This window comes from Euleptes europaea, chromosome 2, assembly GCF_029931775.1.
Source record: "Euleptes europaea isolate rEulEur1 chromosome 2, rEulEur1.hap1, whole genome shotgun sequence".
In the NCBI taxonomy this organism is placed as follows: Eukaryota; Metazoa; Chordata; class Lepidosauria; order Squamata; family Sphaerodactylidae; genus Euleptes; species Euleptes europaea.
In genome coordinates, this window is record NC_079313.1 from 29,320,381 (window position 1) to 29,332,742 (window position 12,362).

General features: G+C 40.4%; 1 protein-coding gene across 1 annotated transcript in view; it reads left to right on the forward strand.

Moving 5' to 3' along the window:
• Nucleotides 1-1,576, forward strand: part of PLA2G4A (phospholipase A2 group IVA) — an 80,674-nt gene extending 79,098 nt beyond the window's left edge. Inside the window, exon 17 of the mRNA XM_056844321.1 lies at nt 1,448-1,576. Coding sequence (XP_056700299.1) covers nt 1,448-1,576 — 129 coding nt within the window. The remainder of the gene's footprint in view (nt 1-1,447) is intronic.
• The last annotated feature ends 10,786 nt before the right edge of the window (nt 1,577-12,362 follow it).

Genomic DNA, 12,362 nt, shown 5'->3' on the forward strand with positions numbered 1-12,362 from the left:
TTTTTATATGCCGACTTTTCCTACCACTTATGGAAGAATCAAACCGGCTTACAATCACCTTCCCTTCCCCTCCCCACTGCAGACACCCTGTGAGGTAGGTGGGGCCGAGAGAGCTCTAAGAGAGCTGTGACTATCCCAAGGTCACCTAGCTGGCATCATGTGTAGGAATTTGGAAACCAACCCGTTTCCCACCAGATTAGAGTCTGCCGCTCATGTGGAGGAGTGGGGAATCAAACCCGGTTCTCTAGATTAGAGTCCACTGCTCCTAACACCACCGCTTTTAACCACTACGCCACGCTGGCGGTCTTGACACGGAGATGTCTGACTGAGTGAAACTGGAGAAGAGCAGCTTAGAGCTGGCTGAAAATAGTCCATTTGTAACAAATTCCCAAATTGTGGGAATGGACCCACAGTTCAAAAGTTCAGTGGACGTGAAAGGTGACTTCTACCTTACTTTCTTTAGTGTTATGTTCAAACCATAAATAAAAAGTTAACTTCTGGTTTTGTTTTGGTGTGTGTGTATATAAATGGTGGCAGCATGTGGCCCTAACCTGGATGGCCCAAGCTAGCCTGATCTCGTCAGATCTCAGAAGCTAAGCAGGGTCAGCCCTGGTTAGTATTTGGATGGGAGACCACCAAGGAAGTCCAGGGTTGCTGTGCAGAGGAAGGCACTGGCAAACCACCTCTGTTAGTCTCTTGCCTTGAAAACCCCGTAAGGGGTCGCCATAAGTCGGCTGTGACTTGAAGGCACTTTACACACACACGTATACATTGCCCTGACCTGGATGGCCCAGGCTAGCCTGATTTCGTCAGATCTCAGAAGCTAAGCAGGGTCAGCCCTGGTTAGTATTTGGATGGGAGACCACCAAGGAAGTCCAGGGTTGCTGTGCAGAGGAAGGCACTGGCAAACCACCTCTGATAGTCTCTTGCCATGAAAACCCCAAAAAGGGGTCGCCATAAGTCGGCTTCGACTTGACGGCACTTTACATACACACACACACAGCATGTGAATGGAACAATGTCTGAGCCCCTGCTCCAATAACTCTGTGTGAGAGAGAGGCCTTGTTATTAAAAGGGGCTCAGCTACCCTGTCTGCTGATGCATCTGTGAGTGAGAGAGAGGACCTGAGGTGTGAAATTACCATGGCGCTCTATATATTTTAAAAGACACGAGAAAGGTAGTGAATGGGGCAGCCTGACCTGCTTGTAACCCGGAACCTGTGTGCTACCTGATTTCACAATTGCCTTGCCTTTTAAAGCAGTAACCTTCCGTTGCAGTAGTTTCCGCCAGATGTTTACAAGCTCCGCTTGTCACGTTTTGAAACAGCAAACCGCCTCTCCGTGTCAGCTCAACAGTGGCGCCCGCCGGAACGGCTGGAGAGATGTCTGAGACACCCACACAGTCCGTGACTGCCTCAAAGCAGCCCTCTTTTGCTTTTGCTTTTCAGATCATCAAGGAAGCGATCGCGGACAGCATTGAGTACAGGAGGCAGAACCCGTCCCGTTGCTCCGTGTCCCTCAGCAGCGTGGAGGCAAGGCGATATTTCAACAAACCCCAGAACAATAACCATGCCTAGAGACCATGCGCTGCAGCCTTCCTTGCCCAGAAGCAGACATTATTGTTTAAAAAAAAAAAAAAAAGAACAACACTGTTTAGGAATGAAACGCTACAAAACAAGAGGAAGATGGCTACATCAGTGTTTTTTCCTGCTTTTTTTAATATATCTAAGTTTATAATACAGCAATATGGCCATTCGCTGGTTTTAAGCAATGTGAAAACATATATTCTAAAAGTTCCATTTATTTCATGAACAGTTTATTTTTATAGACATGTTTCTCACTTGAGATGTCTGTTTTGTTTTAAATCTGTGAAATGGTATATTGGACTTGAATCACAGAGTTGGAAAGTACATCTCTCCAACACACCAACTATTTCAGTGTATGCCACAATGAGTTCATCTCTTAGATTTAAACTTGATGATATTAAACAATGTTTTGTTTGACTGAGAGTACAGTCACAATGATACAAACACACATTTCTTCTTCCTGAAAATTGCCCTATCTTCTTGCAGGTGACGATGCGTATTTATTTAAATGTTTTTGGACTGCAGTGCTAAGCATGTTTATTTGACAGTAGTTCTCATTGAACAGGACACGTTTCCAAATAAACATATAAAATATTGGACTGTTAGGATCTTACATATTTTGAGGGCCATACTGACTGACTCTGGGGCTGAGTCTTCCGAACCCTTGTGATCAGTATTTTTACTGCAGCTAGTAAAACAAGAATAACTTCAGCCTTGGATCCATCTACACCTTGAAACTGTCTCTAATGGAGGTTGGTGAGCCCATTTGTAGAGCCTCTTCTTTGCATGAAAAATATCCCAGGTTTAATCATTCACATATCTAGTTAATGGTCTCTGGTAGCACATCTTGGGAAAAACTAAAAGCCTACTCAATTGCTACTAGCCAGAGTGGACGATAGTGTGCTTCATAGACCAATGATCTAATAGTATACAATTACATATGTGTTCCTGTACTTTCCTGATTATATAATTATTTGTAGAAGCTGTATTTTTTATTAATACCATGCTATTGTTAATAGTAAAGGTACTGGTTAATAATATTAATTCTATTTCATTTTAGAATTCCCTTATAACTTGTTAGTAATATGATTGCTATTTCATCTTAGAATTCTGATTTCCTTTAGTGAAAAAATTGTGTATGATTTGACTGATAATATAGCTGAAATGAAAAATCTTTCAAATTAAATTATGTTAATGTGTTTTGTTGTGTCTCTGTTTTCATTTTTTAAATGATTTTTCCTTTTCTCTCTTATTAATATTATATTATTATTGCTCATTGATATATATTAAATAAGGGGAAAGTATAACATTAAAATAATGACTTATAAGGATTAGAAAATATTAATACAAAGGAGACACCAGATATTTGTAGGGAAGTCGGATGTCGGTGGGGAAGTCAATTATAATTAATTATATTTAATACTGAAGACATACACCTAATAATTCTTTAATTTTTTATCGAGTCAAAGATTGGTATATAGGATGTATTGTCAAATGAGATGTATAGCGATTATTGAAAAAAAATATATATAAAGAAAAATCTTTCAAATTAAAAATGTAGTTAATGTCTTTAATTAATCATCAGTTTTTCCAGATTATGGCAGTGCGGACCAAGGCTCTTAAATCCCACAAGGATAAGATTTTAGTACAACGATAAATGTAACAATAAATGTAATGTTTCTTCCTGAAAACTGGGTCAACATTTAGGATTGAATCCAGACTAAATTTTCTGCTGATGAAAGGGGAGGTGTAATTTCTGCCAGTTGTCACTTCCTGCTGCAGACTCCTGGTTTGCACCTCATACTATTCCTGAGAGTCCAAATTTGGGTGAGGCAAAGACTCACCCAAATGAGGGGAGTTGCACAATTCTGCTCACAATGCTTATGATCCAATTTGTGAAGTATAAGGAATTGCATTAGCTCTTTTTCACATCTGCTGCAATGTTTAGAGGCTGGAATCCTCTCCAAATGGGGAGATACATGCAGTTTTTAATGATAGGCCTGAGTTTATCATGCTTCCTCTTGTTAACCATGACATTCCACATTGGCCTGTTACAATGGAAGTGCAGAAAGAGGAAGGATGACATGCTTGGGCCTACAGCTAGAAGTTGTGCATGTGTGAGAATCTAAAAGTGCTAAGGTAATGCAGAAGCGGGTGTGTGGGGAGGGGAGCTAAAGACACATACCTTTAATCTTAGTAGATTTAATCTAATGATAAAGCAATGTCAATGAAGGTAAGAAATAAATACCAAGTGTCTCATTGTCTCAGTGATTTTGTATTTAGTAAGTTGCGTTCTATCACGCTATCCGGCTAACAATGTAGTCTTAAACAGAGTTACAGCATTCTAGGCCCATTGACATCAATGGATTTAGAAGGGTAAAACACTGTTTAGGATTGCACTGTAAGTGTAGAGCGTTCCTCATGGATAAGGAGCATTCCTCCTAAGGAAGAGCTTCTTCTGTTGGAGGAAGGCTCCACAGCTAGCTAAGCAGAGTGGAAGGATACAAGGCGTTGGCTTTAGAGTGCAAACTGGTGTATTTCTTACTGGACGTAATGCCTCCTTGATTTTCTCATCGTGGGTCTAGTAGCATTTCAGCGTTGTTGAATTCAAACTGAAACTTTGGGGAAAGGGGCCCGCAATATGCCTGGGGGACCCAGCTCTTCCTCCTCTTTATACCTCTTTGTGATATTGGAACTTTTTTTTTTTTTGCCGTCAAGTCACAGCTGACTTATGGTGACCCCGTAGTGTGAAGGCAAGGGACACTCAGAGGTGGTTTGCCATTGCCTGCCTCCATGTCATGGCCCTGGTATTCCTTGGAGGTCTCCCATCCAAATACTTGCTATGGTTGAGGCTGGGAGTGTGTGACTGGCCCAAGGTCACCCAGCAAGTTTCCATGGCAGAGTGAGGATTTGAACCTAGGTTTCCCCGGATCTTAGTCCGACACCTTAACCACTACATCACACTGGCTGTCTTATTGGAACATACAATCCTGAAAACACAAGCAACACCTTCTATTTAAAAGTCACATCTCATAACCTCCTGGCTATCCACATTCATTACACAATCCTTTGCCCCCTTTGGTAGCAAACGCTCACGCTGTGCAAACCATTTCTCTGTCAGACGTTCTCTGCTTAGCTGAACATTTTCAGCGACTTAAAGCTATTTGACTAGGGGCTAAACCAGACAAGATGGAGGGAGCTTCATGATCAGAGCTCCCTGTGGTTTTCTCTGATTATTTAAAGGTGGGATTAAGCCTTCTCCCCTGTATGCCACTTTCCTGACCTGAGCTGGCTCTGGGAAGTGGTTATTTAGTCTGTTGGTGAAGCATGCTCCCCATGCGATGAAATACTATTGTGGGGATGGTCTGTGACTGAGAATGGAGTAACACGGTAAGCTTTCTGATAGCTGTGTGAAGCCCTTGCCATGCTGAAGCAGATTTCATTGGCAACTAGCTGGTGTAGATTCTGCAGAATTAGGTGCTGATCAGGCTGCGTTGTGTAGCAAGACAAATCTCCTTCACAATGAAGTCTTGTTTTAGCCTTGGATTATTTTTTATCAAATTTTAAATAGAACAAATCCAATCAACCATCAACTTTCAACAATATGCACAAGGAGATGTTACAACGCCAATGGATGGTTAATAGGTCATCTGAATCCACCCATAGCATCGTGAAGATGTTACTGCTGGTTAACAGCATTTGAGCGAAAACAAGAGTCTTATGAAATCTTAAAGACTCATGATTTTATTGTGGCTGAAGTGTGTGTGTTGGTTTGCCAGTGCCCTCTTCTGCACAGCAACCCTGGTCTTCCTTGGTGGTCTCCCATCCAAATACTAACCAGGGCTGACCCTGCTTAGCTTCTGGGATCTGACGAGATCAGGCTAGCCTGGGCCACCCAGGTCAGGGCTGGCTGAAGTGTAAGCCTAGTAAAAAATGTATTTATTGTTGAAAAGTGTATCGCCTTGTTTCACCTGCATAGTTGTGAAACACTAGCCTGGAAACACTGCCCTCTAGAGCAGGGGTGTCAAACTCAATTGTTACAAGGGCCGGATAGGACATAAATGTCACTTGGTCAGGCCGGGCCATGCCTCGCCAGCCAGATTGAGAGTGGGGTGGTGGTGGCTGCCTCGGCTGGCTCGCGGGCTGGATAAGAGCTCTCAAGGGTCCGGATCCAGCCCTCGGACCTTATGCGTGACAACTCTGCTCTAGAGGGAGATGCTTCTTACAGGGGAGGCAGGGCAGTGGAAGGAGTGGGAAGGGGAGGACTCCCAAGAGGGAGACGCAGCTAGAGGAGAAGCTGAGATGCTTTGTCCTCCTGGTGTGGTGGTGAATTTAAGAAGAAGCTCCAGAGAAAAACAGATGGGGAGACAGAGAAAGGTAGCTGGCAGAAGCGTGGCCATCTTCTGGTGTGAGCCTTCCATCCTGAGTGTTGCTGAAACCTCTGCTGTGACTGGGAGGAAAAGCGGCTTCTCTCAGTGACTGGGAGGAGAACGCAACCTTTAAAGCGACTTCCGTCTCTTTTCATACTGACTTTGGGACTGATTCATATGACTTTTCCTTCACACTGCTTTGTTTCAAACTCCCAGTCTGACTAAAAGGGTTACGTACGCATTTGAAGACTGCTTCTTCAGACGCATGAAGTAGTTATCTAAGTGGGCAGGTATATTTGGATTCAGGGAAAAGGAACAAAAAAAAAAAGGTGTGTTTTTATTAAAGTGAGGGCAAATGGATGAGCAATGCAAGATAGCGCTAGGCATGTCCCAGGCTACGCAGAACACAAATACAGATGAATGCAAGATCCGATCAACATGAGTGTGGTACATCTCTCCCCTGCAGCAGCTTCTAATGGCGAAGAGGAAAAGCAGCGTCAAAAACCACAAGTCTAAGTAGAATTATTGTAACTAGACAAGGTGACTGAAGGGAACCTTTGTATCCAGATGCAGTAAAGCTCTGAATGCCAGTTTTGGGAGGCCACGTTCGGCCTCTATGAGATGTTCGTTGGCTTTCCAAGGCAACTGGTTGGCAACTGTGCCAAAAGGGTGCTGGACTAGATTGGACCACTGGCCTAATCCAGCAGGGCTGTTTATATGAATTAAACGCTTCCAAGTCCATTGATATCGCTGGGCTCAGACGTGCCCCTCCACTTAGGATGGCACTGCTACTCAATTTGTTAAGTAACCAAAATAAACACCACTGCACTGATACAACAGGTAAGGAAGAAAAGTGCAGGAATTGCTGGGATTACTGAGATATAGTGGACAATACACAAGTGTGACAAAATGTATCAAAGTGTATCAAGTGTACAAATTAACATATAACAAACACACAATATAATACAAAACTCTTTCAAAGTCCAAGGTACAAAATGCTAGTTTAAGAGCCAAGCATCAAGGAATTCTTCATATAGAAGTTGCTAGGAAGACGATCGTTTCTGTATTCTTCATCAGTTCCATTTAGTTCAAGTTTCTCTTATATGCACATAAGGTTATCCAATTTAAATACAGTCTCTTTCTCAAACTGATAGGAGATCAAGCTGTGTATGGTCTTTCAAATTAAGGTCCCAATACAGGATACAACATTGTCAATACACACATTGTACAGACAAATTCAACATTTCAACTGTTCCCACCGGGATATTGCAAGTAACTCAGTTACTTGATGCTTGGCTCTTAAACTAGCATTTTGTACCTTGGACTTTGAAAGAGTTTTGTATTATATCGTGTGTTTGTTATATGTTAATTTGTACACTTGATACATTTTGTCACACTTGTGTGTTGTCCGTTATATCTCAGTAATTCCAGTGATCAATTTGTTAAAGCATAAGCAGCTGTGAGTCAGAGCGCGGACTCATGAAAGTTGCCATGCTAAATGTGTTAATCATTAAAGTGTTTTGTCTGCAGCAGGCTAACATGGCTATCCCTAAGGAATTTGCCTTTGTGGAAGGCAGCATTAATGGTGTAAATAGACACAGAAAAATAAATTATTTTTCCTTAATGAGCCAGCCGTTCCCCGGCTTCATTAAGAACAAAGTCCACAGTGTCACGTTTTTAATGCATTTCAGTTTGAGGTTTCACACTGAACCTCCCTTTGAAACCGTGGTGCCCTATAACTTTAAAGTCTGTTACAGAATTCTCTAGGAGAAGGGAGTGTCAACTGGTTTCTGCTGCCATTTTAATGCCCAATATGTGTGTCTAAGCACTGCTGCTGTTCTCTTACCATGAAGAAGACAGTAATCTCAAACCTATTTGTGTAATTTGTTTGATTAATTTTTTAAAGGTCAGAAATACGACTACATTTCTATAGGTTCTTGCTGGAATAAGATGCAAATACACAGTTTTTAATGTATTCTTTGGGGGAAGTAATGAAAATTAAATTGGTTTCAAACCACTTTAAATCTCTGGCAGAGAGATGGCCTTTCTACCGGCTAATTCTGAAACCTTGAAAAATGAAATCCCTGATAGGGGTTGTGTACCATTCTTTTCTTTTCTTTTTTTGGATTCGGGTTTAAAGGACACATTTTTAAAAAAAAAAAATCTGAAAAAAGCCAAATCCCCATACTGATATGGATTTTCCCCCTGGCTTTTTTCAGATCTGAAAAATTTCAGGTCCTTTATAACCTATGGGGAATTTTTCCTGGGTTCCGGGTGTGTGCGTGCTGTTTTTAAGGTAGATGCACCAAATTTTCAGTGTAGCTGCAAGTGACTTTCCTTAGAAGAATCCCCAAGTTTGGTAAAGATTGGGTCAGGGTCTAATTTTATGGGCCCCCAAATGGAGGAAAACTTGATGCCCATAAAATTGGACCCCTTGACCCAAACTTGGGGGTTCTTGTAAGAAGAGATACCAGCAGCTATGCTGAAAATTTGGTGCCTCTACCTTGAAAAACAGCCCCCCCAGAGCCCCCAAAGACTTCCCATTGACCAACATGGAGCTGTTCCCTTTAAAAATTAAAGGGAATGGCTTCATGAGGCTGCAGGGAAAGCCAAAAAGCTGGGGGGGAAGCCAAAATAATTTGACTTTTTTCAGCTTTCAGCTTTTTGGCTTTGTTTAAATGTGAAGTGCCTATAAACTTCATTTATGGGAAAATATATATTCTTTCATATGTATGAATACTCACATGTTTACAAGGTGCTATGCTCAGGTATAAGAGCATAGCATCAGGCACAATATATATATCTGCACACATATGTACAGGCACTGCCCCATGTATAAGGGGTGAAGAATTAATCTTTGGTTCAGATTCACTAGTGTGCGATCATTGGGTTAGCATAAGCTGGTAGCCATTGCTAATCAGGTGCCAATGAGATCATCCTTGCTCGGCTGGTACAGCTAGCTGCCTTGACAAGGCCCTGACCAGTGATTTAAGACACCAGGGGTGTCGGATAAGAATGTTAAATTTCGTTTCTTCATTAGAGATCATATAGCCACCTAAGTCAATGCCTCAAGACCACGCTAATAGGATATGCTAATGGTTGTATACACACACACACACACACACACACACACACACACACACACACACACACGAATCTAATGTGTATTGGCTCTGATGTTATACGTAACTCTGATTACTGCCTTCCATCCTAAAGTCTATAAAGCACGATGTCTTTCTTTGTTCTGGGTGGGAATGCTCTGACGCTTTTAAGGGCATCTCCACACGCGCTTCTCTTTTATTGGTCCAATAAAAGAATCGTTTAATCCTGATAACCTCTCCTGAATTACTTTATTGGGCAATTGAAGGTAATTGAGGCATATCATTTGGCACCTTTTTTCAGCCAGAAAAAGCCCAAAAAAATTCAAAGCAGCTTTTTTGGGGTGTGTGTGTTCAGTTGGGCACACCCCTAATCCCTGAAGCCTCTCCTTTGTGCCTGCTCCTGAGAGCCAATCTGGCAATCTCAGTTTCATTCAGGAGAGCCACTGATATGGCTGGTTCTGTCTCCCACTTTTGGGAACTATTTGTCTAGGAGACCTTTTGGGTGGCTTTCTTGGTGCCTCAGACTTCCCGTATCTACATGTTTGCGGCATCCAGTCCGTTGAGTTTATCTGAGTTTCTGTCTTCCAGCTGCCTACTCCATTTCCGACAAAACCGGTGTTGTAAAAATAATTATTAATACATTTAGCAAAAACAGTTTCCCTCATGACTTATTAGAAGTCAAATTGAAGTTTTAAATGGTACTTTCAGCAGTAAAGATTTTTTACAACAGCTTCTAACCTATCAAAAGTTATTGCTTATGAAATGGTTGTTCCATGTATTGGATAAATTATGATACCCTTTTAATTGTCTAAAATATGTAAACCTACAAGAAAGATCCCATTACACTTGCTTGCTTTTGTAATAATGACCCCATCAGCCATCCTTAAATCTATATACAATACTAGGGGATTAATAAAAGCACTATCTTACTGATTAATCAGTTTTATGTTGGCTCGAATTAAAACATGTTTAAAACCAAGAGAGGAAAATAAAGGCAAGCTATCTTTATTATATATTTTTAAATGATTTGCAGTGAGATTGGCAAAAGCTGGTGAACCATATTTTTAATATGTCTTAGAAAAGAAATCAATATGCATTATTCATATTCTTTTTGTTAACGTGATTTTGTTCAGAAAGAGATTAGTGGTGTTTGTTAGTTTTATATAGAACGAAATTTTGTATGCATCCATTCTGATACTTGCAGGAACTTCTGAAAGAATATTGTCACATGTCAATATTTGTTCCTGCCTATCCTTGTTTCTCAATGTTGAATAAATCAGGTAATTCAACATATTACTTCAATTTTTTTATCATGTTAGTGTCTAAGTTAAAGTGTTGGATGTAAATATACACTCTCCTCTGTGACCAGATTTATTATCACAAAGTAGAGACGACGCCAGGTTTAAGAAGCAAAGGGAGAAAAAAGCTTTTTTTATTTTGCCAGGCAAAAGAGGAAGACATTTCAGCCCTTTTCGGGTTCAAAAGTGCAAGTCTCCTAACAGATTCCGCCTAGTTCTCATATTTATACTTTTCCAGAGTTCTTTGTTTTAAGAGGATTTGAATATCTCCTCCTCTCAAATCCACCCTAACTCTGATCTCATTTTGTGGTCACATGTATATGATCTCATCTGTTATTTGGTGATATCCTGTACCAGATACGAAAAATCACCTGCTTTGTTCAGTTTAAGTTAGACAGGACTATTTTCTACTGACTTATATAAATAACCACAGCTTACAAATATAATAGAAAAATAACATTTTTCCAATATGCTAGAATTAAATTAATTAAAATCTTACACATCCCACAGTCCCCCCTCATGATCAAAATCAAAATTATTTTGAATCTTGATCATTTTATTATATTAACTTGCAATTTTAAAACAATAATGTAGACACAATGTTTCCCTAGCCACTTTTTCTTAACCCAAAGGACCAAATAATACATCAAAATGGCTTTTTAAAAGAGTCTCAAACATTTACTTTTGTTCTTTAGCTAACAATTGTGCTCTGGTTTCCAAGTTTTCAATCATAAGTCTTGTTGATTTTTGAATAAAAAATTAAGTTCGCCTGCAGGTTTGACCAACCACTTCGAGCCTCTTGCGCTTGAGCTCTCTCCAGTTGCAATGGCGTTGGCTGCCACGACGTCATTTACTGCCCTTCTGATCTCGGCCTCACACGGTGGTAGCACTTTTTTGCATCTGGATTAATGGACCCAGCCTTCCTTTCCATTTACCTTCACTGCGACATCTGTGGTGAAAAGAATTTGGAACGGACCCGTCTACCTGAGCTGGAGAGTAGTATGCTTTTAAGATTTTACAAACACCCAGTTTCCTATTAAAAAAAGAATGGACAACAGAGTTTAGGGGGAGAGGTTGTACAACACAAGCCAGTTTTTGGGTTTCTTTCAAAGCTGCACTTAAAGTTTTTATATAGTTTTTTTATATATTTGTTTTCAACCTCTTTATTGGGTGTTCCCTGATTTTAAAATGCTAAAAGAGACATTCATACAGAGCCTCAAAGGGCAACAACTTGTGTGGCCCCCGGGCTAATATACGGATGCGTGTCAGTGTGATAGGCAATACATCTGACCATTTTAAATTAGTTTTTTTTACACAAATTTTAATTAACATTTTTTTTTAGGGTTTGATTCATTTTTTTTTTACTGTCCCTGATAACTGGGGTCGCCAAGCCATGTAAAAACTATATTTTATTTTCATTTTTTTTAACTGTTCTATAACTTCCCTAACAAATAACCCCCTCTGTCTACATATACCCTTTGATATGTTACATGCTTTTGTTATGTGTTTTGTTTTTTGATAGATGCCCTTTCCATTGTATGATTGCAAGAATATTTCTGTTAACCCTGTTCCCCAGATGACTATTTTAGTGTAATTGTGTGAGGAAGTGTGTGATGTGTACCCTTAGGCTTTTTTTAACCACCCCCCTCTTGTTTTTGTAGTCCCTACTTTTGCCATCCAGTTCCTTTTCTTCTTCAGTGCAGGGCCCTGTAGGTGGTAGTGTAAAAACTGGGGTTAAAGTCATTACCATATCATAGGATGTTGATTTTGCTGTAGTCACTTTTGCCATTTCATCAGCTCTGCAATTTCCTTTGGCCTCCTTGGTATGTCCAGTTTGATGTTATTGTCACCTGTAACTAAATATTGTCCAAAACCTGTAAAATTAAATTTTCATGCTTTACAGCTTCCCACTAGCTGTCAGGACTCCTCGTTCTTTTCAGATGTATTTATATGCTTGTACAACTCCAAAAGCATCTTTGCTGTCAGTATAAATGTTCACAGTCTTACT